The following is a 27,599-nucleotide window of genomic DNA, read 5'->3' as shown; positions in this document are numbered from 1 at the left end:
TCCTGTGTCATTATCCCTGATTTATTTGAGGGGGTGAGGAAAGAGAGTGATAGTGTCAGGGTTAAGATTTACAGGAAGATAAGTGACCAAAAACCAATATGAGGGTCATATTCAATAGCTGAGCATCAAGAAGAGTTGTTTAACATCATCCTAGCCTTAGAAACAGAAACCAGACACTCATCCAATCTGTGTCAATTCAGCAAATATGCTTTTCTCCAATTAGAAATAAGTATGAAAACAGAGTAATAAGTGACATACGATCAGTGTTTAAATATATATAACCCATCTTCAAGTATTCAGGAATAACTTGTAATGGAACACTTTAGACATGTTAAGGAAATTAATTTAATGAAAAAGACATTACACTTTGCAGCAAGTACAGTGTGACCAAAGCTTTGGTCTGGGGTATATATATCACACAGAAGCTTAGAAGTAGGCAAGGTAAGTGTTTTTAAAAATTGTTGCTCTTTTTTAGAGTTCTTTCATCCTTTTCTTTCTCTTTACTTGAAAACACTGTATCATACACTTAAAATTTGTTAATAAGGTGAAGCTCATGTTAATTGCTCTTATCACAACAACAACAACAACAACAACAAGAGCTATTGAGTCACAAAAAGACATGGAGGAACATTAAATGCATATTGATAAGTGAAAAAAAAGCAAGTAGGGAAAGGCTACATACTATATGATTCCAGCAATATGACATTCTGAGAAAAGTCAACATTATAGAGGCAGCAAAAAGATCAGTGGTTGCCAGGGGTTCAAACACAGACTTTAAGATCAGTGAAACTATTATGTATGATAATGTAATTGTGGATACATGGTATTATACATTACTCATAGAACTATAAAACACTGAGAAAACACTAATATAAGTTATGAACTTTAGTTTATAATAACATACCAATATTGGTTCATCCACTGTAATAAATATACCATACCAAAGCAAGATACTAATAATAGGAGAAACTTATGGGAGGAGAGGGCAGTACTATGGGAACTCTCTGTACTTTCTGCTCAATTTTTCTGTAAACCTAATGCTGCTTTAAGAAATAAAGTCTAGTTAATTTAAAAACAATCAAACACACAAAACACCTTCCTATCAGAGCAGGAATTTAGAAGAATTGGAATCCAAGGCAGGTGGGTGCCAAGGACAAAGCAGAAATGAACATACCTGTAGGTGACCCAGCCTTTGGTAGATTTTGGAAAATTATCCCTCTTGTTTGTTCCCAGGAGAGCTTCATTCTAATATCCCAGAAACCCAGAAAACTTTAACTGTTCTTAGAATATTGAAAGAGCATCTTACTTCTCTAGCTCATTACATTCTTAGAATCATCTTTAGGCCCAGAGAAAAGCAGTCTGTCCATGACAACTGCACTCAATCCAAGAATAGGGACCAAGTGCATTCAGAGTTGGGCCAATTCTTATTACAATGATGTAGTGCTCCTTATGCAGGTTCTTGAAATATTTATTTGTACAACATTTATTTTGAATATATAATATATTTTGAATAAAATAATATAATTTGCCTAGTAGAAGGGATACAAAGAAAATCCCTAATCGAGACACCATATGTCCCCTATATACTTAGCAATTCAGGTCTGGTCCAAACTGCATACCCAATTCAGCAAAACAACAGGCCTGCCTCTAACCAGACCTGTATTTCTCAGAATTCTTCAACCAGAAATTATTCTTTAGGCATGGAGTCTCCCCTCACTTATTTACTCAAATAGACATTATTTTTTCCTGCTAACACCAGACTCTTCCTGACAGAAGTTCCCCACCTTATTATATCTTCAGGAATGTTTAGTACCTCTTATATTTTGGTATCTGGGAAGGGCCAGGGCAGCCCCCCATCCCAACCATAACCACAACCAAACCACAACCAGGCTTTGGAAGAAAATAACTCTAACAGAGCTGGCTTTGGAGGTGATAAGAAAGAGGTGAAAATTAATAATATTTGCATTAATCCACATGGAAAAATAGCATTAAGGGCATCCTCTATGGTTCTGGTATACACCCCATCTGTCAAGAATTAAGGAGAACAGGAACTTCCGCCAAGATGGAGGCGTAGGTGGAAGCACTCTCACACAACCAAATTTAAAAACAACAAAGTTTTAGCAACAAAAACACAGCCAAACCACAGAAAACTGAACTGCACGGAAGTCTGACAACAATGAACCCTTCATCCAAACCAGTAAGAGGGGCAGAGCCAGCAGCAGAGCAGGGTCAGGCAGGAAAGATCCACCAGACCGACCTGGACTCGTGACCCAGGTGCACCAGCAGCCGTGGGCAGATCCCAGGTATGGAGTAGCAGCGGGCAAACCCACTGAGGGCACAAGGTGGTGGACCCACTGAGGGCTGATCATGGTCACACATTCGAGCGCAGATAAACCAGTGAAGGAGTGAGCTGTGAGACTGACTGTGCAGGCCCCAGCAGCGGGAAGTGGCAGAGGGAGCCGCCATTGTCCCTCTCTGACCCCACCCCCACATACAGTGTCACAAACCAGCGACCTGGGTGGCCCCTCTCTGACCTCACCCCCACATACAGCATCACAAACCAGCAACCTGGGTGGCCCTGCCCTGGTGAACAACTAAGGCTCTGCTCCTCATACCTTACAGGCATGAACAAATCAAACATGGCTCAAGAACAATTCACAGCCCCAGAGCCAATAACTCTAAGCGACAAAGAAATAGCCAAACTTTCAGATGCACAGTTTAAAACACTGGTGATCAGGATGCTCACAGAACTGGTTGATTTTAGTCACAAATTAGAGGAACATATGGAAGCTAAACTAATTGAAATGAAGGGAATTGCACAGGAAACCAATAGTAATGGAAAGGAAACTGGGACTCAAATCAAGGGAGTAGACCAAAAGGAGGAAAAAAATAACCAAACAGAAAAAGACGAAGAAACAAGAATTCAAAAAAATGAGGACTGGCTTAGAAACCTTCAGGACACCTTTAAACATTCCAACATCTGAACTATAGGGGTACCAGAAGGGGGAAAGGCACAGCCACCAGTGGAAAACTTATTTGAACAAATAATAAAGGACAACTTCCCCAATCAGGCAAAGGAAATAAACTTCCAGGAAATCCAGGAAGCTCAGAGAGTCCCAAAGAAGTTGGAACCAAGAAGAAACACACCAAGGCACATCATCATTACATTAGCCAAGATTAAAATGAAGGAGAGAATCCTAGAAGCAGCAAGAGCTAAGGGGAGAGTCACCTACAAAGAAGTTCCCATCAGACTGTCAGCGGATTTCTCAAAAGAGACCTTCCAGGCAAGAAGGGGCTGGAAAGAGGTATTCCAAGTCATGAAATCCAAAGACCTACATCCAAGATTGCTCTATCCAGCAAAGCTTTCATTTAGAATGGAAGGGCAGATAAAGTGCTTCTCAGATAAGATCAAATTGAAGAAGTTTATCATCACCAAGCCCTTATTCTATGAAATGTTAAAGAGACTTACCTAAGAAAAAGAAGATAAAAAAGATGAACAGTGAAAGGACAGCAAACTCACACTTATTAACAACCACACCTAAAACGAAAGCAAACTAAGAGGACAGCTAGATCAGGAGCAGAATCATAGAAATGAAGATCACATGGAGGGTTAGCAACAGGGAAGTGGGAGAAGGAGAAGGGGGAGAAGGTACAGAAAATAAGTAGCATAGATGGTAGGTAGAAAATAGATAGGGGGGAGGGCAAGAATAGTATGGGAAATATAGAATCTAAAGAACTTGAGACACATGGTCATAAACTAAAGGGGGGTGAATGGTGAAGGAGGGGTGTTCAGGTTGGAGGGGAATGAAGGGGAAAATAGAACAACTGTAATGGCATAATTAATAGAATATATTAAAAAAGAATTAAGGAGAACAAATTAATGGACAGTGGTGAGGAATGTCAAAAGCAAGAAGGTTCAAGAAAGTCTTCGTTTCTCTTTCTTCACATCAATTGAAAACCAATTATCTTTTTTTGAAATGTCCATTTATGAATAATGAATACTAGGAAAGGATGGAAAATAAACTATATCCCCAACCACCAATCACTCTAACTATAGTTCAACCATAAATGATTGACATAAAACTATCTTTTAATGGAATGGATACTTTTGCTGCTTACAAATGAGAGAGATTTTTTTTTTAAGTTTTACTGTTGGGACTTACCAATTCTCATAGATTTTCACAAAGAAATTTCAACTTTCTGAAGACAAAATAAATCATTTGCTAAGCAGAAAAAAAAAACACTTGGAAGGAGCAATCACATTCCTACCACAAAGTAAGTGGATTAAACAATAAAGGGATAAAAATAAAATACTTGGATTCTAGTTTGGCCTATCCTTCAGCAAACATTATTTTCTCAGTAAATACTAATTATTTAAATTTTTGCTTTAACTACTATAATGAAATATTTTGTTTGCTTGATGTATTAATTTCTGCCCCATTCAAAGAAAAAGAAAAGCAAAATAGAGGTGTCTCTTCTTGTGCAGAGAAATTAGAGAGAAAAGTAGTATTTCCTGCTCTATATGAATGTTTTATAATTTATAGGCAATACTAACTACATATTCTACTCTCCTTTTCCAAATATTAAAGGAACCCTTTACCAGAATAATTTGATGGATTCTAGTAAGGTAAGTGAAATATACAACTGATAATCTCTGAAACACTATGCACTCCTCATAGTAACAACAGTAGTTTGTATTTCTATGGAATATATTTTGACAGACTGCTAGATTTCCTTCTGTAGATAAAAACATACTTTTGAATAACATCACAGTGCAGAAGTCAGGCTGATTTTGCTGACATGGGGTCACAGAAAGAGATAGATATTACACTGGAAGAGGGTGTTAAGGAAAGGGAAAGAAAGATGATTTGCTTTCAGTCTCCACAACCATTTAACGAAAACTAACCACAGTTTTTCTCTCCATAAATTTACTTTTTGTAATATTTATATCTAGTGAGATGAAGTAGAAAATTTCTATTTCAAATAAATAAATGACCAATACCCTAAAAACAAATACATGACTAACAGCCACAATGAGTAACATAGCACTAGTTTGTTTTTTTTTTTTGTATTTTTGCTATACACTGGAGACCAATTCATTACACATCGAATGCTTAACATCTAACCAAGCATCTGGGGAAAGACAGGCTTAAGAGATTATAAACCACAGAGTGCTATAACTAGCTCACTAACAATGACCTCCTTTTTCATAGTGGTTTAACATTTATAAAACATATTTACATATATTACCTTGTTCGATATCTTCGATTACCCCAAGGTAGCCTGATTCTTCCTGTTTTACATGCAAATAAATGAAGGCATAGATTGGAAAATTAACTTGACTGAGGTCACATGGTTGGTAAATAGTCAAGACTTAAGCTAGGGTCATCTAAATTTAAGGTTAGACTCCTTCCACTTTACCATGGTTATCTTGCAACTAATAATGTCCAGGTTAATCAAATTCAATGTGCCATCATGACATAGAGTTGGTCCAAATAATAGTCAAGATAATTTGTCCTTTAATGCAGTGTTTCTCAAACCACGATCTGCTTGTATTAGAATCACCCAAAATGCTTGATAAAAAGAGATTCCTGGAAATTTTGTTTAGTAGGTTTGGAGCAATGCTCTGGAATCAATGTATTAAATTCGCACCCCAGATGATTCAGGTAATCCTCTAGAATTGTTGTGGCCCATTTTCCATGGCTATTACTTAAATCCTGCATATCCAATTTTTGTTATAGTTTTGTCTGTGTAGACTTCCTCCTCCTATTTCTTTTTAATTTCAGAGGCCATAACTGTCACCATTGTAGAAAGAAAACCCTTCTGCCAACTTCTAAAGGCAATGTTCAGTTTATCATGAAATATATATATATATATGAAATATATATGAAATATATATATATATGAAATATATATATATAGATATATATCTATATATATCTATATATATATATATATATATAAAAGATAAGACAAACATTGCTCACAGCCCAAAATGTCATAGGCTTTCGCTCTGAGGTGCTTCTGGGATTTGATATTTTGATCCACTTTGCTTCTAAAAGTGGGGTTTGCCCTTATTTCTTCCACTGCTTTCTCCTTCGTTACCAGATATAAACCTTGAGGGAGTGGGTGATAATGAGACTAATGTTACTGTGAATCAGGTGAGCACACTTCATCTACTAGTTACTTAAGTACTTAATTATCATTGGTCATATATTTGTGTAAGATTCTTAAGAAAAAGGAAGCAAAGAATATGAAGTCCCATCAAAATATCTTTGTTTTTGGTGCTGTTGTGACCTGGAAAATCTACATTTTGATGACTACAGAGACAATAACAATGTAAGTGAAATGAAAACTTATAAATTGAATCTTCCCTATATCCTGCAGGTGTTGTTTACACAACTAATTGATAGATTCAAGCTTTTAAGCTTGCCCATGTCCCATTACAACTTGTAGGATTCAACTGAGGAAAAACTGAGTGCAAACAAGGAGCAGGATGCTCTAGGCAAGGCCATGGTCTCATCTGAAAGATTGATATGCTGGGCAAGAGAGCACACTTGGTGCTTTTATGTATGCCAACACAAGCTGGAATGAAGTGTTTAGGGTTGTAACTACAGTGCTTCTAGGAAGCTTCCTTTTAAATGACCAACCAGTAAGCATATTCAAAGGTTTTTCTTGATCTGTGTAGTCCCATTTCCTTTGGTTGGGATCTGTGTAGTTCCATTTCCTTAGTCCAGTAGGCATCGGGAGAGAGAGAGAGAGAGAGAGAGAGAGAGAGAGAGAGAGAGAGAGAGAGAGAGAGAGAGAATATCACTGTATCTAACTTCCAATTAGTTAGATACAGTGATATTCTCTCTCTCTCCCTCTCTCTCTCTCTCTCTCTCTCTCTCTCTCTCTCTCTCTCTCTCTCGATGCCTACTGGACTAACATTCAATAATGTTACTTTTATTTTCATTTTCACTTATTCTGCCAATATTTTTAAATCACCCACTATGAACTAAGCACAAGTAATATAGTTGTGAAAAACATAAATATTGTCTCTGTTTATTCCAGGGATGTGAGGCAGGAAGGGAACAAGTAGAGGCATTAAAAGGCTCATTACATGAATAATTTCTTATCATTGTGATGCATGCCATAAAGGAAAAATAGAGGCAGGCTGTTGTGACCCAGTGAGACAGAGAATGATCAGGGATGGTTTCCCTGAGCAAGTAATGTTTAAGACCTAAATGAATAATGGAAATCAGGCTGATGAGGACAAAGAGCAGAAAGATCCCTTGCAAAGGCCATGAGTGGGACAGGGCCTGGCACATCTGAGAAGCAGAAAAGTGCACTGTGTGATTAAAGGGAAGGGAAGGGGAGGTGTGGCCTGGGACAAGTTGAAGAGGAGGCAGCAACCATCTTATGCAGGGCCTGGCAGGCCACAAGCAGGAATTTGGATTTTATTCTCAGGGCAATGAAAAGTCATGGAGGGTTTCAAGGCACTATAAGATTTGCATTTTTTAAAAAGAACAATCAGGGGATGGACAGATAGATAATAAGAAAAACAGCTAATGGTAAAAGCTGAATTTAAGTAGTGGGCATGAGAATGTTTACTGTAAAATCACTTCAACTTTTCTGTATGTTTAAACATTTTAAAATAGCATGTTAGAAAAATTTGACCACAGTATGAAGAATAGATTGGTTAAGAGCAAAAGTGGCTGCATAGATAGATACTAGGAGACTTGGAATAACCATAGAAATGGGTGATGGTGGCTTGGACTAGGGTGGTGGCACAGAGATGGCAAGGATTAGACAAGCCTTTGAGATAGTTAGGAGGTAGAATCTATATGGTTTCCTGATTGAGTTTGCCTCAAGGAAGGGAAAGGCATAAACCAAAGATTATTACCCAGTGCCTACTTAGAATAACTGAGTGGATAATGGTACCAGGTATTGAGTCAGGACATAGATCTTTCTACTCCAGTAGAAAGTCCATCAGATAGTCCAATAGATATTCTACTGGAGTAGAAAGACCTAGGTGCAAGGGAGAGGGTAGAGTGAAGAGTTCAGTTTTGAATGTGTTGAAAACATGAGTTATCCTGGTGGAGATGTCATATAGGCAGTTGGAGCTGGGTCTGGGTCTGAGAGAAAGGGTCTGGGTTGGACATGAGTTTGAAGTCATAAGCATATGAATGGTCATAAAACCATGAGAGCACAGTACATGATAACACCTGAGAGGGTATAGAAAGTGAGAAGAAAAGAAAGAACAAGAACCAAAATTGAGCAACTATAGAGCAAGTGGGCATATTTATGACAGAAGGCCTCTATCCATGGGCTTTGGAAGTGCTTCCAATCTTTTGCAATAAATGCTGTGTGTGTACTCATTTCTCAAGTATCTTCTCTGGATAAAATGTCTGCATTTCACACACACCCACTCATTTTGAATTTCAAAAAAAGGGGCTGAAAACATACCAAACATAGCCACTAAATATAGACAGTTTATTTAACCATATTTAATATGGCATTTGATAGGACTGGTTAAATAAATTTGGTAGATCCCCATAATGTAATACCCTGTAGCCATAAAAAATCAGGTTGTCAACATATTCTGATATACAAGGGCAGAAGGAAGACTGACTTTTCACAGTTCTCAGCTATTTAAATGTTATGTCATTCACATCTATTACCAACATTTAAAGATATTTGTTGTACTTCTACACCATGCTTAGTGAAAAAAAAGGGGGGGACTTAAAAATCAATTTACCTTTTATTTGAGAGCAACACAAACATGTTTCTGATGGACTTTTACAATACTTGGGTTTTGCATCATAGAAATGCTCAGTTAGATATTGGTTTTTATGAAATCATGATGCAGAGAATTGCTCCAAATGTGGTAAAGTTCTGAACATAATGTTCATGTTTGTCTTGAGTGCCAGTTATAAATTGTGGAATTTATTACTTTGCTACTTTCATTATTAGTGAATAAATCCACTTCATTTGTCTACTTTAGATAGGTCTCTAGACTTCACCATCACTACCCTCTAACGTCCCCTAAAAATGCCGTGCAAGATAGAATGAATCATATCAAATCTATGACAATTTATTTTTCCAATATAGAAAGTAGAAATGATGTTACTTTTTTGTTTTTTCTCTTTTTAAGAAGGGTAACATAGGGATATAGGTGTGACTATTTTTTAATGTACCACATGTACTAAGCTACACTAGATCACTAACTTAAATTTTCTAGAAATAGTCCATTTTTTAATAATATTAAAATGGATTGTTTATTTTCTTACTAAGAATAATGCCAAGTATATTCTTAAATTTGTTCTCAAAATTCAAGAAGAAACTTAAAATATGGAACAATAAGCTAGAATAGACCTGAAGATGATTCTAGTTTTCCTACCACTAAAATTCAGTTTCTATACTTTTAAGGATGTTTAGCCCCTTTAGCTGAGGGGCTAAAATATGACTCCAGAAGAATACTAGGTCAGGTATGTTCATACTCAAATAATCAGACTGTGCTCTACTTTCCTTCATCTATGTTCTCCTGTCTACCATAATAAGAACAGGATCGTGCCAAGGGCTTCAGTGGAAAGAACACTGGCCTAGGAGTCACACACCAGATTTGAGTCCAAATATAGTCAGATTTGGAATCTGCAAAATGAGTAACAAGGTCTGATGTCCTTTTCAGCTTTAACTGCCTTTGTATCTAAGTTTGGTGGCTAGGAATTCTAGGTGACAGAAAGTATGTAGATTAAACTATTGGCCCTGATTCTTCATTCCTTCCTGCATCCCTAGTCTTGCCATGGCTTCCTTGTGAGCAGAACATATTTCCCTGTCTCTTGATTTTGGGCTTGGCCATGTGACTTCTTTTGAATAATTGGGTACCAATAGATATGACACAAGCAGGGCTCAAAATGTACATTATTTCTTATTCCCCTTCAGTTAAGATTGGAACATTTTATAAAATACATGTTTGCAACAGAGCTCTCTAATAACCAGGTCATAACTTGGGTAATCATACATCCCAATTTTCCCAGATCAATCCTGATTTACATCTGTTTTTCTGCTACACTGGTTTAGCTCCTTTGGCTCTCAAAAGTGGGCTGATTTAGATTATAAGCTATATAGTCACCACATAAAAACCTGAAAATGTACCTGGGTAAGCCACAAGATTGCTAAAATAGCAGAGCCACCGTCTTGCCCAAGCAACCATCCCCACATGCCTTCTTCGGACCATGGGGATTCCAAGGGTAAGGAAAGGGTAGCCAGTATCTCTTCTTCTTACTCTTCAAGTGATCTACATCCTGAGTGGTCCTCCTTTCCCTCAAGCCATTTGAGGAAACCTAAAGTAGCTAATAACTACAAAAAGTCTAGAATTTCCAATTTCGACTATAGTGTCAAATATGCTTGCACCAGTCATTTCCCTCATGGTAAAGCCAATGAATCATTGCATGATTTGCTCGTTGACAGAACAATGTGGTACAGTTTCTATCATCCAGTCAAGAAGGTCCTGGCCAATATACATATAGAGGTACATGCTTTTTAAAATTTTCATCATGGCCCTAAAGGTTCATTCCACTTACATCTCTCTCCTCATTTCCTAATGCCCTCAGGTGAGAAATGCCAGGGAAGAGGAATCCCAGGACTTCAGCCTGCTACTGGTAGGAAGTGTCAGCCAAACAGTCTCAGGAGGCCTCATTTTGGAGAATAGTACCTTCAGAGCCGACACTTCCCCATGCTGGAACGGAGCATGAGTATACCCTCTACAGGAGTCCCAGGATTGTCAGCCATCTTTTGCCAAAGGCGTTGCTCTTCCCCTTGAGAGTCCATCCAATCCACATTCTTTCCATGGCTCACACCTAAAGAAGGGAAAGGGGAATATTATACTTCACAAATGAAATGTTTTAGGTTTTTGGAAGACACCTACTTTTTAAATATACTTTATTATGCCATTACAGTTGTTCTATTTCCCCTCTTCATTCCCCTCCACCCTGCACACCCCCTCCTTCACCATTCACCCCCTTTAGTTTATGACCATGTGTCTCAAGTTCTTTAGATTCTATGTTTCCCATACTATTCTTGCCCTCCCCCCTATCTATTTTCTACCTACCATCTATGCTACTTATTTTCTGTACACCTTCTCCCCCTTCTCCTTCTCCCCACTCCCCTGTTGCTAACCCTCCATGTGATCTTCATTTCTATGATTCTGCTCCTGATCTAGCTGTCCTCTTAGTTTACTTTTGTTTTAGGTGTGGTTGTTAACACCTATTAATTAATCTCTGAGGGGACCTTTTAACCACAAAACCCTTCACTGGCTTGTTCTCACTTACCATAAGCCTAATGAGTGGAGTTAGAATAAAATATACATCTTTTTCAGACTGCAGTACTCTTGTCTGCCTAGATCTTGGGAAATAATCAGGATAGCCCTAGTGGCTCATTTCTTCCCCACTTTGGTAGTTTAGCAGAAAGCTGGTTCATCTGGGCTGAACTTAACATGACAGAATAAGAGGCTGAACTGGGCTCTGAGGCTCTTCCTTTCTAACAAGGCCAATTCTCTGACCTGGAGAGTTTTTATTTTAGTGGTATAGATATTCTTGGCTCTACTTAATCTATAAATAAGTAGAGCATCATAGGGGTGGAGTCATTCTCAATAGGAATGTTGACTATGATGCATGTAAATCATTTATGTCTGGCCCAAACAATGGGATAATGAAACTTTGGGAGGAGCTGCATGTGCTACCCTAATATAAATTTTCCTCTAATTCTCCCTGTTACAGTTGTGTCTTGTGGCACAAGTGGTATGTTTCCATGTTTTAAAACCATTAAAATTATTTACTTTCAACTAATGTGAGTAATGGCTACAAATTATGTACAGAAATTAAAAGAGGATGAAGTAAAGTTGGTCTTGGAAGTCTTTCTTTCCCCTATCAGAAGCCTCTATTTTCTGGTAATCGTTTCCTGAGCAAAACCCAAAATAAAGCCCAAGAAAGCAGTTAAAATTTACTTATACTAAAGTGTAAAAAACATTTGGTGACAAGAATGAATATAAAAAGTATACATCCCAAACTTGTAGTTGAAGGATACAAAGTTCTGCAACAGTATTTTTATTTTATTTATTTTTTAAAGGTTTTGTTTATTTTCTAAGAGAGAGAGAGGAAGGGAGGGAAAAAGAGAGGGAGAGAAACATCAGCATGTAGTTGCCTCTCAGGTGCCCAGTACTGGGGACCTGGCCCAAAACCCTGGCATGTGCCCCAACTAGGAATCAGACCAGTGACCTTTTGGTTTACAGGCCAGCACTAAATCCACTGAGCCACACAGCCAGAGTAATATTCTTATTTAAAAAATAAACAGATCTTTGGCTAAAGGCATGGAGCATCTGTGGAAATTTCAGGAGTTAGAAAGCCGAAACTATATTTATGCCTACAATATATCACACATTCAGGAACTACTCCCCAGCCCCGTGCCCAATCACAGACCATGTCAGAGTTCTCACCGCTTCCAATATTCAGACGAACTCCCCCCAGAAAGATGTTGCTGGAAAAGGCCTCCTTGTCCCAGATGGTAAGTTCTAGGCAAACATTCTTTATATCCTGGGGATGCAGGCCACTGAAGAAGAAAGTGTGATTCCACTGAGGGTTAACACTTTTTTTTATTACCAGAGTTTTGTGCTTGGTGGCTTTGCTATCATCAGGGAGCAGATAGCTGCAGGAGAAAATGCAATCAAGCCATCAGTGAAGCCATAGGCAGAAAAGAGAATCCTTGAGTACTGTTTCAATTTCCAATAATTCCTGGTGTTTGTCTATATGTGTAAGTGTGATATATATATATTGGAATTTCTGTCTCCCAGGTTCTTACATGCATAATCTGGATTTATTTATTGGGATGGTTTATTATTTCTTTTAAGTGGGGAAATAGTAAAATGCCCACACTCTCATTTCTAATCATATTTTGGTCCTTCACTCATCTTGAAATGAGAATGCCTCCTGTAGCATACATGGTTTAATGTCTTGCCTCCTATCATCTCTGGCCCACTTGTGAGCTGACTTGAAGCCAAGATGCTGGCAGTTTCCAACCTTAAGAGCGTGTGCCTCTTGGCTTTTCAGTTAAGGACTTTCTCAAGCTGTGTGAGGTGACTCAGATTATATGCAGGAAGTCCTGGGATTAGTAGGGATTTAATGTCTCTAGGAGTAACCATCAACCACTCAGTTTTGGAAATTGGTGGATGAGCTTCCCTGTCTTTTGAAGGGACAATGCTAAGGTATATTCTAGAGTTCCTTCCTGCTTTCCCCATTGGAATTTAGCCCTAACTTGCCACAGCAGTAAACTTCCTATAACATATTTTTTACCAGCTTTGTCCCCTCTTCCCTATCTCATTTTCTCTACTCTCTCACTGGTGCTTCTAGGAATCTCTTCTCACATAAAACACCTGCACCCCAGGCCTTCTCTACTATGGTCAAAACCCTGTTTTTGACTACAGTACAGAATGAGGGTCTAGGTACCTGATGAATCAGAGAGAACACTTTAGAGAAGATATATGGGTATGGAATTAGTACATCAAACAAACATGGAAGATGCCACAAAATAAATGACCTCACAATAAAAAGGATACATTGCTATACTTGACATTACATTTCATGCACCAAGCAGAGACTACTTATCTCCAACTATTGATTATCTCCTTATTATCCTCTTTAAAACTTCATTTTTTTTTCAGTTTGGCACAAGATTGCCCAGAATAAACACTACATTCCCCAGCCTCCCTTGAAGCTAGCTTGGTCATGCAACTAAATTCTGGCCAATAAAATACAAGAAGTAATTTTTTTGGAGTAATATATATATATATATATATATATATAAATTGATTATGCCATTACAGTTGTTCTATTCCCCCTTCATTCCCCTCTACCCTAACCCCCATCCCTACCATTACCCCCCTTTAGTTTATGACCATGTGTCTCAAGTTCTTTAGATTCTATAGTTCCCATATTATTCTTGCTCCCCCCATCTATTTTCTATCTACCATCTATGCTACTTATTTTCTGTACCTTCTCCCCCCTTCTCCTCCTCCCACTCCCCTGTTGCTAACCCTCCTTGAGATCTTCATTTCTATGTTTCCACTCCTGATATAGACTGTCAGCGGATTTCTCAAAAGAGACCTTACAGGCAAGAAGGGGATGGAAAGAGGTATTCCAAGTCATGAAATCCAAAGACCTACAACCAAGAGTACTCTATCCAGCAAAACTTTCATTTAGAATGGAAGGACAGATAAAGTGCTTCTCAGATAAGATCAAATTCAAGGAGTTCATCATCACCAAGCCCTTATTATATGAAATGTTAAAGGGACTTATCTAAGAAAAAGAAGTTAAAAAAACATGAACAGTGAAAGAACAGCAAACTTATTAACAACCATACCTAAAACAAAAGAAGTAATTTAGTATTAACTTCTGAGAAGTATCTTGCCAGATAGAATATGGCTATCTTATCCCATGATGTGAACACCACAACAAAATAGAAGAAATCTCTGTCTCTGATTATCATGATCCTTCCACACCTGCCTTACACAATTTACCTTTAATCTTTGCTTACATGCAAGAGAAAAAAAAACTTTTGTTTAAGCTACTTTTAAGCTGGGTCACAGATAGCTAATATTAACTAATATATTTTATAATATTAAACTTTATATAAGGACCTATTCTTTCTCACACTTTTTTAATAAAAATATGAGGTCCCTTTAAAATCATCTCACTGTTGAAGTGTAACTAGGGAAATAATTTACAAGAAAGTTACTGGCTTTTTCAAAAAGTATAGAAAAGGATACCATTCTTTGTTATCTCTGGTTCATAAATGTTAACATAATAAAGGAAAAACTATTAGAAGTGATGTTAAGTCAACTCTGTGAGAACATAATGAGGGCTGAGGCCAGACTTGAAATATGCTGGATGCAGGCTAAAAGCTAGGAAAACCATTCTCTCTATACTCACATTGTTTAGATGGAAGAACCACCATTCAAGGGTAGCTCTTTCCCAATACATTTCAAATAAACCTCAAAGCCACCACTGTCTCGTGGATCACAAATCTTTTCATCTCCCATTAAGTATCATCTAAAATGAACTATATCAAAATTACCGGAGACTTCCGCCAAGATGGAGGCATAGGTGGATATGCCGTGCCTTCTTACACAACCAAGTTTAGAGACAACTAAATATTAGCAATAGAAAACACAGCCAGAACACAGAAAATTGAACTTTTCGGAAATCTGTTAACAACAAATTTTTCAGCCTGACCGGTTAGGGGCGAAACCAGCAGCTGGTAGAGCAGGATAGCACAGGAAAACTTGGTCAGAGGGACTCAGGCGCGCGGAATCCAGGCACAGGGTTGGACCTAGTGAGCAACCAAGCGAGAACACCACGGGGAAACAGCGAGGGGGCAGGGCTGCGGGTTGACTGTGGTTGGGCATTTGTGTGAGGATAGACACGCGAGGGAGTGGGCGATTGGACCCGGAACCAGCCAGTCCCGCAGCAAACAGGAGGGAGGGCGCTGCCATTTTCCTGTCCTGACCCCACCTCCACATACAGCGTCATAATCCAGCGACTCTGAGTGGCCCGGCCCTGGTGAACCACCTAAGACTCTGTTCCTCACCCAGCGGTGCAAAACAGCAGAGGGTGCCGCCATTTCCCCACTCTGACCACGCCCCCACATACAGTGTCACAAACCAGCAACCTGGGAGTCCAAGGTTCCACTCCTCACACTGAAAGGGCGTGAACAGACCAAAAATGGCTCAAGAAGATCTCAAAGCCCCAGAGCCTATAAATCTAAGCAATGAAGAAATAGCAAAACTCTCAGATGCACAGTTTAAAACACTGGTGATCAGGATCCTCACAGAACTGGTTGATTATAGACACAAATTAGACAAATATATGAAGGCAAAACTAATTGAAATGAATGGAATTAAACAGGAAACCAATAGCAATGAAAAGGAAACTGGGACTCAAATCAATGGAGTGGACCAGAAGAAAGCAAGAATAATGCCAAACAGAAAAGAGTCAAGAAGCAAGAATTCAAAGAAATGAGGAGAGTCTTAGGGAACCTCCAGGACATCTTTTAAACGCTCAACATCCGAATTATAGGGGTACCAGAAGGGGGAAAGGCACAGCCACCAGTGGAAAACTTATTTGAACAAATAATAAAGGAGAAAGCTCCCCCAATCTGGCAAAAGGAAATAGAACTTCCAGGAAATCCAGGAAGATGAGAGAGTCCCAAAGAAGTTGGACCCAAGAAGAAACACACCAAGGCACATCATAATTACATTAGCCAAGATTAAAATGAAGGGAGAGAATCTAGAAGCAGCTAGAGATAAGGGGACAGTCACCTACAAAGGAGTTCCATCAGACTGTCAAGATTTCTCAAAAGAGACCTTACAGGCAAGAAGAGGCTGGAAAGAGGTATTCCAAGTCATGAAATCCAAAGACCTACAACCAAGATTGCTCTATCCAGCAAAACTTTCATTTAGAATGGAAGGACAGATAAAGTGCTTCTCAAATAAGATCAAATTCAAGGAGTTCATCATCACCAAGCCCTTATTATATGAAATGTTAAAGGGACTTTTCTAAGAAAAAGAAGTTAAAAAACATGAACAGTGAAAGGACAGCAAACTCACAGTTATTAACAACCACACCTAAAACAAAAGCAAACTAAAAGGACAGCTAGATCAGGAGTGGAAACATAGAAATGAAGATCTCAAGGAGGGTTAGCAACAGGGGGAGTGGGAGGGAGGAGAAGGGGGGAGAAGATAAAGAAAATAAGTAGCATAGACAGTAGATAGAAAATAGATGGGGAGGCAAGAATAGTATGGGAACTATAGGAATCTAAAGAACTTGAGACACATGGTCATAAACTAAAGGGGGGGTAATGGGGACGGGGAGGTAGGGTGGAGGGGAAATGAAGGGGGGGAATAGAACAACTGTAATGGCATAATCAATAAAAAAATAAATTAAAAAAAATTACCCCTTAACAAAGCTATCAGAAGTGCCTCCTGACTTCACCGCTGTCAAATTCTTTGCCTCTTTGATGAACACTTCTAGTATTCCTCCAGAAAGCATAGGTGGATCCTTCTTTCCCCTTTTAAAGGACTTCTTTCCTGCATGAGTCATCAAAATGAAAGAGAGGGAGAGAGTGAGACACAGAGAGAGAGAGAGAGAGAGAGAGAAGAAAAAAGAGGAGGAGAGAGATCATGAGTTCTATTTCAAAATTTACAAAAATACCTACTAAGATTTATTTCATTTGCTGATTGAATCAGGTCTTAATATTATTGTATTTTTCCATGTATTATTTAAATGTTTTTACCCCACTGGATTTCTTCTAGATAGGTTTCATTTGTGGCTATAAGTTTAAAACTTTAAGTATTACCCTACAACATATATCTTTTCCCAGAGTATAAAGGAATAAAATGGAAAAGACCCTGAGAGTTGCATGGTCCATGTTGGAATAAACCTATTTAATCCTTGCAGTATCCCTATGAAGTAAGGAAACTGAGGCTGAGAGATAGTAAGTTACTTGCACAAGGTCACAATGAAGAGGGTGATAGTGAATGGAAGAACACAGACTGCCTGTAGGATTTGATGGAAGGAGCAAAGCAAGAAAGATTTATTTTTAAAAAGATTTTGTTTATTTATCCCTGGCTGGTGTAGCTCAGTGGATTGAGCATGGGCTAAGAACCAAAGAGTCACCAGTTCGATTCCCAGTCAGGGCACATGCCTGGGTTGCGGGCCAGGCCCCAAGTATGGCGTGTGCAAGAGGCAACCACACACTGATGTCTCTCTCCCTCTCTTTCTCCCCTTTCCCCACTCTCTAAAAGTGAATAAATAAAATCTTTAAAAAGAAAAAAGACTTCGTTTATTTATTTTTATAGGACAAGGGAGGAAGAAAGAGAGGGAGAGAAACAACAATGTGTGTTTGACTCTCACAAGTCCCTACTGGGGACCTGGCCCACAACCCCAGGTGTGCCCCGACTGGGAATCAAACTGGTGACCTTTTGGTTTGCAGGCTGGCCTCAGTGCACTGAGTCACATGAGCCAGGGTGCAAGAGAGATTTAAAAGTTGACTCGATGTGGATTTTTCCTTTACATTCTGTGTTCTAGATCAACTTCTTTCTCAAGACTCACTGAGTAACTCTGAATATCACAAATCCATACATTAATTAGCTACACATTTCCTCTATCCTGGGGAAGATCCTGTATCTCTAGGACTTCTGGGAAACAAATCTCACCATTAAGGCTGGTTTCTAAGTATGAACTTAGAATACCACACCCTTCCCCATATATAGTATATATTTCTCAACTCTCCTTGAGAGTCAGTGACACCTAAACCTTTAAATTTGATATGTGTAACAATCCAAACAATTCTGGATACCTATTTCCACAGTTCTAGGTCTGAATATTCTTGATCAAAGTCATTGATTTTTTCTTTACCTTGACATTGTCCTGTTGGAAACATCAGGTTCTCATCTGGGGGAATGTAACGTAAAACAACTGTCAGTTCTCCTTTGTATTGAAGGCCAATGTCAGAAGATAATTCCACCTGGCCAAGGGGAGACATACAAAAGGAAAATATGAGAATGCTTGTTTTGTTATTTTGTAGCCCACGTTTGTACATTTACTTGGTGGCTTAAATATAACAATCGATTCCCATTTGACTATGTTAGCACTTACTGGTTTTAGAGATATCTGAAGTATGAGAAAAGAGGCTGGAGACTACGAATACATTTGCATATAACTTTTAATATTAAAAAGAATTTGAGAGATGATTAACACACATTTGGTCAGTCAATAGATACTGAGTGCCTGTGATGCATTGAAGACTAGACCATCACTGAACATACATATATGATAGTTGGTGTATGAGGCAGGGATAAAAATGCCACTGAAAATAGCCCCATAAGGTACTTCTTCCTGTTTGTCCATATTCTTTCCTAAGTAACTAAAAAGGGGAAAGTAAGCAGTAATGTTTGATTCACATTGGGCTGCCTGCCACCCATTATAATTGACATCATTAAAATTCAATGTGGAAAAACTGGTTCACTGAAACATTGTTGGTGGAAATGTAAAATGGGATAGCCACTTTGGAAAAGTTTTGCAGTTTATTGAAATACTAAACATAGAACTGCCATACAACCTAGCAATTACACTCTTGAGCATTTATCCCAGAGAGATAAAAGATTATATCCACATAAAAATCTGTATAAAATATTAGTATCATCTTTATTTGCAACAGTGATTCACTAGAAACAACCTGGATGTACTTCATCAGGTGAATGGTCAAATACACTGTAATATATCCATACCATACAATAAAAAGGAATGACTAGTGATACATACAACTTGGATACATACAACATCTCTATTAAATTATGGTGAGTTAAAAAGGACAGTCTCAAAAGGATACATACTATACACTTCTACTTATATGACATTTTTAAATGACAAGATAATAGGTACAGAGAACCAGATTAGTGGCTGTTAAGAGTTAGGGATGGGTGTGGCAGGAGGGAAGTAGGTATGGTTAGAAAAGAACGTGAGGGATTTTTGTGATGGTGGAACTCTTCTGTATCTCAGCTGTGGAGGCGGGTAGACAAAGCTACATATTTGATAAAATTGTATAGAACTAAATACACAGATACACACAAAGGAAAACTGAGGAAATTTGAATAAAATTGGTAGATTATATCAATGTCAGTATCTTGACTGTAACATTAGGGGAAACTAGGTAATGGCTATATAGGATCTCACTGTATTATCGATTATAACTTCATGTTGATCTATAAGCATCCCAAAATCAAAAGTTTAAAGTTTTAAATGTGAATCCAGAGCCTTTGTTCTGGAGGCCTCCTACTTACCAATGAGTTATCTGAACTTTAATTTTTCATAAGAAAAGTAATATAACTTCTAAGAATCTTCTTTCAAAAACCTGACTCTTGAATACTGAGTCAAGGGTTGAGAACTGCTCTCTTCTGAGAGAAGGTAGACTGAAATAATTCAGGAACTCCAACATTCACACAAAAGCCAGAAGCTGTTCAAGCTTCAGCAAAAAAAAAAAAAAAAAAGGAATCCTTGTCTGATTGTCTTTCCTCTTTGTGGTGGTAAAACTTACTAGGAAGTGGGGAAATTATTTAAGTATTTTATTCAACCAACTTACCAGGGGCAAAAATTAGATTATATGGTGAAATAAACTCTCCATCTAATATCTGATTCACCTGATCAGATTTAATCTGATTATTTTAGATCAAATGCCTTATAAAAACACTTCTTTTATTGTTTTGAAGTTGTAGTAAATTTTAGTTTATGTGAGCATCATAAATGAAAAATTATAATGGATATTATGGTAGATTAAAGAAGTCATGACTTTTCTGGATACTACAGCCAATGAGAGGTGGGGTGTTTGTCCTTCCTCTTTGGATCTGAATGGGCTCTGTGATTGCTTTGACTGGTAGAATATGGCAGAAATGACAATGTGCCAGTTTTAGGGTCTGGGATTTAAGATTAATAGCTTCTACTTTCTCTCCTGGAGTGGATGGATATTCTTGGGGTATTCCCTCTGGGAACCAATGATAGAGGCCCAAGGCAAATGTAGGTGCACCTACTGTCAGGGCTGAGATCCCAGCTGGCAGCCAACATCAAGGGTAAGACAACCAACTTGAACAACCAAGCCAGGCAAGCTTCAAGATAACTTTGGCCTCACTCTCCCATCTGGCTGCAACTACACGAGAGACCTTAAATGAGACCCACATAGCTCAACCAAGTTACCCCACAGAATAATGGGTGATAATAATAAATTATTGTTTTATGCCACTAATATTTAGAATAGTTTTTTTATACAACTGGGAAAAGGCTGTATTTGCTTTTGGCTGATATCTTTAAGTAGGGAAATATGTTGGTAGGAAAGTGGTATGTGCGGGTGTCACATACTAACATATAGTGTATTAGGGATCAAAACATGTATTATTGGGATTTATTGATATTCCATTGGTTTTCAGCTTAAATTAAAATATGCTGGTGAGGGGGGTTTCAAGATGGTGGTGGACTAGGATGGAGCAGATACCAGTTCCTAGTACAAAAGAGACAGAAACCTATCCCATCGGAGGAGGTGAGGCCAGCAAGCCAGCAGTTGCCAAGCATATATGAAAATAAGAGACCAGAAACCTCATCGGTCACGGAGGAACCAGACAGTAGGGAGACAGCAGCGGTACAGTAGTCTCTGGGACGGAGCAGGGAGAAACAGCCAGTTCAGGGTAGGGGAACCAGCGCCCTGTGGCGAGAGCCCAACGGCTCCTGGGACAGCCTTCAGCCCCCGGACGGCTCCCTCCCTGGGATTTTTCTGCCGGGCAGGCCGAGTGGCCCAGGCAAAGAGGTGTGGAAGAAACTTCAGCCTGCGAGCAAGTTGGGGAACTAGTCGCTCCACACGCAGTGTGTCTGGGCAAGTGCCTGAGGGTGCCTAGGCCAACGTTCAGCGCACAGAAAGCTCCCTCCCTAGGATTTTTGGGCCGGGGACCTGCCAAGTGGCCCAACCAGAGGGGAGCAGAGGTGAGTTCAGTCTATGCATAGCTCGGAGGTCCAGCGCCTGGTGGGAACTGTGTCTGGGAGAGTGCCTAAAGGCGCCTGGGACAGTGTTCAGCGCCTGGACGGCTCCCTCCCTGGAATTTTTCTGCCCGGCAGGCCGAGTGGCCCAGGCAAAGAGGTGTGGAAGAAACTTCAGCCTGCGAGCAAGTTGGGGAACTAGTCGCTCCACACGCAGTGTGTCTGGGCAAGTGCCTGAGGGTGCCTAGGCCAACGTTCAGCGCACAGAAAGCTCCCTCCCTAGGATTTTTGGGCCCGGACCGGCCAAGAGACACAACCAGAGGGGAGCAGAGGAGATTTCAGCCTGCACACAGTTCTGGGTCCAGCACCCAGCGTGGTGCTGCTACATCCCTAGGTTTTTTTTTTTTTTTTTGCCAGAGGTTGGCCAGGGGACCCAGACAAACACAGGAGCAGAAGGGATACACACCACGCAGCGTGCCATGATGAGCACACAGAGTTTCTAGGTCGGCGCCCAGTCCTCAGATCGGCTCCCGGCTTCCAGTCTACTCCCCTCAGACTATCTGGAGCCCGGGCGCTGAGGGGTCCTGGGAAAAGAGCTGAGACCCTCAACCCCCTCCCTTTCTGGCCAAGCAATGTGGGGGGCCAGGAGAGACTTGTTTGATAGAGTTTACAGAGAGGGTGCGGAGGACAAAGGGCCCCAACCAAGGATTCTGTGGTTGCCAGCCCAGGAGAACTCAGAGGTGCAGCCTGGGGCTCTGAATCCAGTAGACACAGCAGCCTGGTCTGCTTCACACCCAGCTGGGCAGCAAACCCAGGATTGGGCAGAGGGTCTGGGGCTTTCCAACTGAACGGGGGGCAGGCCTGTGCTCAATCCTAAGGGAACCAGGCAACTAGGCCGGTTCAGGTGCCTGCAAACACAGCAAACCAGACTATGGCAGTAACCCCTGGGAGGGAAGCGCTGTGAGAAAGTCCTAGTTCCCCATTGTAGGGAGCTGGGGGAGAGGCGCCAAGTGTCTGGATCCTGAGAGGGGCTGGCTGAAAAAACCCTCAGCCAACTGCAACCAGAAAAACCAGTTCGGCTAGTTTGAAGCCAACAAGTGACATTTCCTTTTCTGAGGTTGTTTTTGAGAGATTATTTTTGTTTGTGCGTTTTTTGTTTTTTGTTTTTTTACTTTACTTTATTTTATTTTTATTCTTTCTTTTTTTTACCTTTCTTCCTTCTCCATTCCTTTTCTTTATCTTTTTGCTTTTTTAAAGTAATCTGTTATTTCTTTTAAACTTTATTACTGTTTCATCTTTCTATACTTTTGTCCTCTTTTCCCGGATTTTCTGTTTTATTTCTTTTTCTTTTCTTTCTCAACTTATTGCTCTTTCTTCCATTCCCCTACCATTTTTCTTCTTTCTTCTTTTTATTTCTTTCCTTATCATTTCTTTCTTTTACCCACAAGAGTCACAATCAACTTGAAAATATGAAAAGACCAGAGCTGGACCCATAGAAGAGGCCTCCCAATAGTAGAGTCACAGAGACAAATTGCACATTGTTGTAAGAGAGAAGCCACAAGTTGCTGCATATTTGAGTAGGTGGAAGCAGAGAACAACAGGATAGCCAAAAGAGGCTGCACCATTGAAATTCACAGGCATTCCACCACAAAAGTTCATACCATAAACCCAGGGTGTCAAAACAGATTAATCTAAGAAGCTGAGGCTAACAAGAAGAGTCTCACAAACATGGGAAGACAAAGAAACAATCCCCAAATGAAAGGAAAGGAAGAATCCTCAGAAAGAATGTTAGATGAAATAGAGGCAAGTCAACTATCAGATTCTGAATTCAAAGCACTGGTTATCAGGAAGTTCAAAGAGCTCACAATCAGCTACCAGAAACTACAGGGAAGCTACAATGATCTCACTGTGAACTATATCAACATGAAAAAGGAAATGGAAATTATTAGCAAGGGCCAAGAGGAAATGAAGAATACAATTTCTGAATTAAAAAACACAGTGGAAAGCATTAAAAATAGGGTGGATGAAACAGAAGATTGGATTAGTGAATTGGAGGACAAAGTAGAAAGCATCTCACAGAAAGAACAGGAAAGGAAAAAGAGGCTCAGAAAGAATGAAGAGGGATTAAGAGAAATGCAAGACAATATGAAACGTAATAATAGGAATACCAGAAGGAGAAGAAGAAGAACAAGGGATAGAAAACATATTTGAAAGAGTAAAGAGAGAAAATTTCCCTAATTTGACAAAAGAAAAAGTCACACAAATCCAGGAATCACACAGAGTCCCATTCAAGAGGAACCCAAAGAGGCCCACTTCAAGACACATCATCATTAAAAAGGGCAAAATTCCAAGACAAAGAGAGAATCTTAAAGGCAGCAAGGGAGAAAAAAGAAATAACATACAAGGGCGTCCCAATAAGGTTAGCCACTGACTTCTCAATGGAAACACTCCAAGCAAGAAGAGAATGGCAAGAAATATTCCAAGTAATGAGAAACAGAGGCCTACAACCAAGGCTACTTTACCCAGCAAGGCTCTCAATCAAGATAGAAGGCCAAATAAAGAGCTTCCAAGACAAAAGAAGTCTAAAGAATTTGCTGCCACCAAGCCAGCTCTACAAGAAATACTAAAAGGTCTGCTTTAAGGAAAGGAAGGAAAAGAGACAGACAGAGAGAAACACAGGTACAAAAATGGCAATGAATAAGTACCTATCAATAATAACCTTAAATGTAAATGGATTAAATGCTCCAATCAAAAGACACAGAATAGCGTCATGGATAAGAAAGTATGACCCACACATATGTTGCCTACAAGAGACCCACCTCAGGACAAAAGACAATCACAGACTAAAAGTGAAAGGATGGAAACAAATTTTCCAAGCAAATGGACAAGAAAAAAAAGCTGGGGTAGCAATTCTCATATCAGACAAAATAGACTTAAAAAAAAAGAGCCATAGAGTGACCCAGAAGGTCACTTCATAATACTCAAGGGAAGAATCCACCAAGAAGACATTAACATCATAAATATATATGCACCCAACATAGGAGCACCAAAATATATAAGGAAAATCTTAGAGGAATTCAAGAAAGATATAGACAGCAACACAATTATAGTGGGGGATTTCAACACCCCACTATCAAAAATGGACAGATCTTCCAAACAAAATATCAATAAAGACACTGCGGCATTAAACAACACCCTTGATGAAATGGACCTAACTGATATATACAGAGCTCTTCACCCCAAAGAGCTAAATACATTCTTTTCAAATGCACATGGAACATTCTCAATGATAGACCACATGATAGGGCACAAAACAAGCATCAACAAATTCAAGAATATTGAAATCATACCAAGCATTTTCTCTGACCATAAGGGACTGAAACTGGGAACCAACCCCAAAGGAAAAAAACCAAAACACCCAAAATCATGGAGACTGAACGGTATGCTATTAAACAATGAATGGGTCAAGAATGAAATTAGGGAAGAAATCAAAATGTTTCTGGAAACAAATGAAAATGATCTCACAACAACCCAAAACTTATGGGATACAGCCAAGGCAGTCCTGAGAGGGAAGTTTATAGCAATACAGGCCTACCTAAAGAAAACAGAAACATTTCAAACAAATGACCTTACTCTACGCCTGCAAGTACTCCAGGAACAACAACAAAAACAGCCCAAAGCAAGTAGAAGGAAGGAAATAACTAAGATCAGAGCAGAACTAAATGACATAGAGACTAAAAGTACAATTCTAAAGATCAATGAATCCAGGAGTTGGTTCTTTGAAAAAATAAACAAAATAGACAAGCCTTTAAATAGGCTCATCAAGAAAAGAAGGGAACAGACACAAATAAACACAATCAGAAATGAAAGAGGAGACACTACAACTGATACCACAGAAATAGAAGGGCTTGTAAGAAATTACTATGAAGAACTGTATGCCAAGAAATTTGAGAACCTAGGGGAAATGGACACATTTCTAGAAAAATATAATCTCCCAAAACTCAATGAAAAAGAAGTAGAACACCTGAATAGACCAATAACAGCAAAAGAAATTGAAGCAGTAATCAAAAAACTCCCATCACACAAAAGCCCCAGACCAGATGGATTCACAGGAGAATTCTACAAAGCATTTAAGGAAGAGCTAACCCCCATTCTTCACAGACTATTCCAAAAAATCCAAAAGGATGGAAAACTCCCAAACTCCTTTTATGAAGCCAGCATCATCCTAATTCCAAAACCAAATAGAGATACAACAAAGAAAGAAAACTTCAGGCCAATATCGTTGATGAACATAGATGCTAAAATCCTCAACAAAATATTGGCAAATCACATCCAACAATATATCAAAAAGATCATACACCATGACCAAGTGGGATTCATTCCAGGGATGCAAGAATGGTTCAATATTCACAAATCAGTAAATGTAATACATCACATAAACAAAAGCAAAGACAAAAATCACATGATCATATCAATAGACTCAGAAAAGCTTTTGATAAGGTACAACACCCATTTATGATAAAAACACTCAGCAAAGTGGGAATAGAGGGAACATTCCTCAATATAATAAAGGCCATTTATGAGAGACCTACAGCCAATATCATACTCAATGGGCAAAAACTAAAAGCTTTTCCACTAAGATCAGGAACAAGACAAGGATGTCCACTTGCACCACTTCTATTCAATATAGTATTAGAAGTTTTGGCCACAGCGATCAGGCAGGGAAAGGAAATAAAAGGCATCCAAATAGGAAAGGAGGAAACAAAACTGTCACTGTTTGCAGATGACATGATAGTGTACATGGAAAATCCTATAGACTCTACCCAAAAACTGCTCAAACTAATTAATGAATTTGGCAAAACAGCAGGATACAAAGTCAATATCCAGAAGTCAAAGGCATTTTTTTATACAAACAATGAATCAGCAGAAGCAGAAATCAAGGAAAAAATCCCATTCGATATAGTAAAAAGAAAAATAAAATATCTGGGAATAAACCTAACCAAAGAGGTAAAAGACCTGTATGCAGAAAACTACACAGCACTGAAGAAAGAAATCAGGGAAGACACAAACAAATGGAAACATATACCGTGTTCATGGATTGGAAGAATTAACATCAACAAAATGTCCATACTACCCAAAGCAATATACAGATTCAATGCAATACCTATTAAAGTACCAATGGCGTATTTCACAGACATAGAACAAACACTTCAAAAATTTATATGGAATCATAAATGAGCCCGAATAGCAGCTGCTCTTTTGAGAAAGAAGAACAAAGTAGGAGGGATCACAATACCTGATATTACAAACTGTAATATTTAACTGTTATCAAACTGTATTACAAAGCCACTGTAATCAAAACAGCCTGGTTGCCCTGGCTGGTGTAGCTCAGTGGATTGAGCGCGGGCCTGCGAACCACAGGATCGCGGTTCGATTCCCAGTCAGGGCACATGCCTGGGTTGCAGGCCGGTTCCCTGCAGGCCAGTTCCCAGCAGGGGACGCACAAAAAAAGGCAACCATACATTGATGTTTCTCTCCCTCTCTCCTTCCCCCCCTTCCCCTCTAAAGATAAATAAATAATAAAATATTAAAAAAAAAACAGCCTGGTACTGGCATAAAAACAGGCACATAGACCAATGGAACAGAACAGAGAGCCCAGAAATCAACCCAACCCTCTACAGTCAATTAATATTCGACAAAGGGGGCAGTAACATAAAATGGAGTAAAGATAGCCTGTTCAGCAAATGGTGTTGGAAGAGCTGGACAGCTACATGCAAAAAAATGAAACTTGAGCACCAACTTACACCATATACCAAAATAAATTCAAGGTGGATAAAAGACTTAAAGCCGTGACACCATTAAAGTCCTAGAGGAGAACATTGGCAAGAAAATCTCAGATATTCCACGCAGCAACATTTTTCGGGATATGTCCCCTAGAGCAAGGAAGATAAAGGAAAGCATAAACAAATGGGATCTCATCAAAATAAAAAGCTTCTGCATGGATAAAGAAAACTGTATTAAATTAAAAAGACAACCAACTGTATGGGA

The 27,599-nt window shown here is 39.2% G+C and overlaps 1 protein-coding gene across 2 annotated transcripts in view; it reads right to left on the bottom strand.

The window, feature by feature from the left end:
* Positions 1-10,698: 10,698 nt before the first annotated feature.
* SYTL5 (synaptotagmin like 5) overlaps positions 10,699-27,599 on the bottom strand; it is a 130,239-nt gene continuing 113,338 nt past the window's right edge. For both annotated transcript variants that reach the window (XM_037165598.2, XM_053670634.1), the window contains 4 exons: positions 18,450-18,558; positions 16,987-17,119; positions 12,476-12,684; positions 10,699-10,841 (listed from right to left, as the gene is read on the bottom strand). In XM_037165598.2, the coding sequence (XP_037021493.2) occupies positions 10,699-10,841; positions 12,476-12,684; positions 16,987-17,119; positions 18,450-18,558 (594 nt within the window). The remainder of the gene's footprint in view (positions 10,842-12,475; positions 12,685-16,986; positions 17,120-18,449; positions 18,559-27,599) is intronic.

This window comes from Artibeus jamaicensis, unplaced genomic scaffold, assembly GCF_021234435.1.
Source record: "Artibeus jamaicensis isolate MK-2021 breed Jamaican fruit bat unplaced genomic scaffold, CSHL_Jam_final contig_60, whole genome shotgun sequence".
NCBI lineage: Eukaryota > Metazoa > Chordata > Mammalia > Chiroptera > Phyllostomidae > Artibeus > Artibeus jamaicensis.
This window is presented reverse-complemented; position numbering and strand designations above follow the sequence as displayed.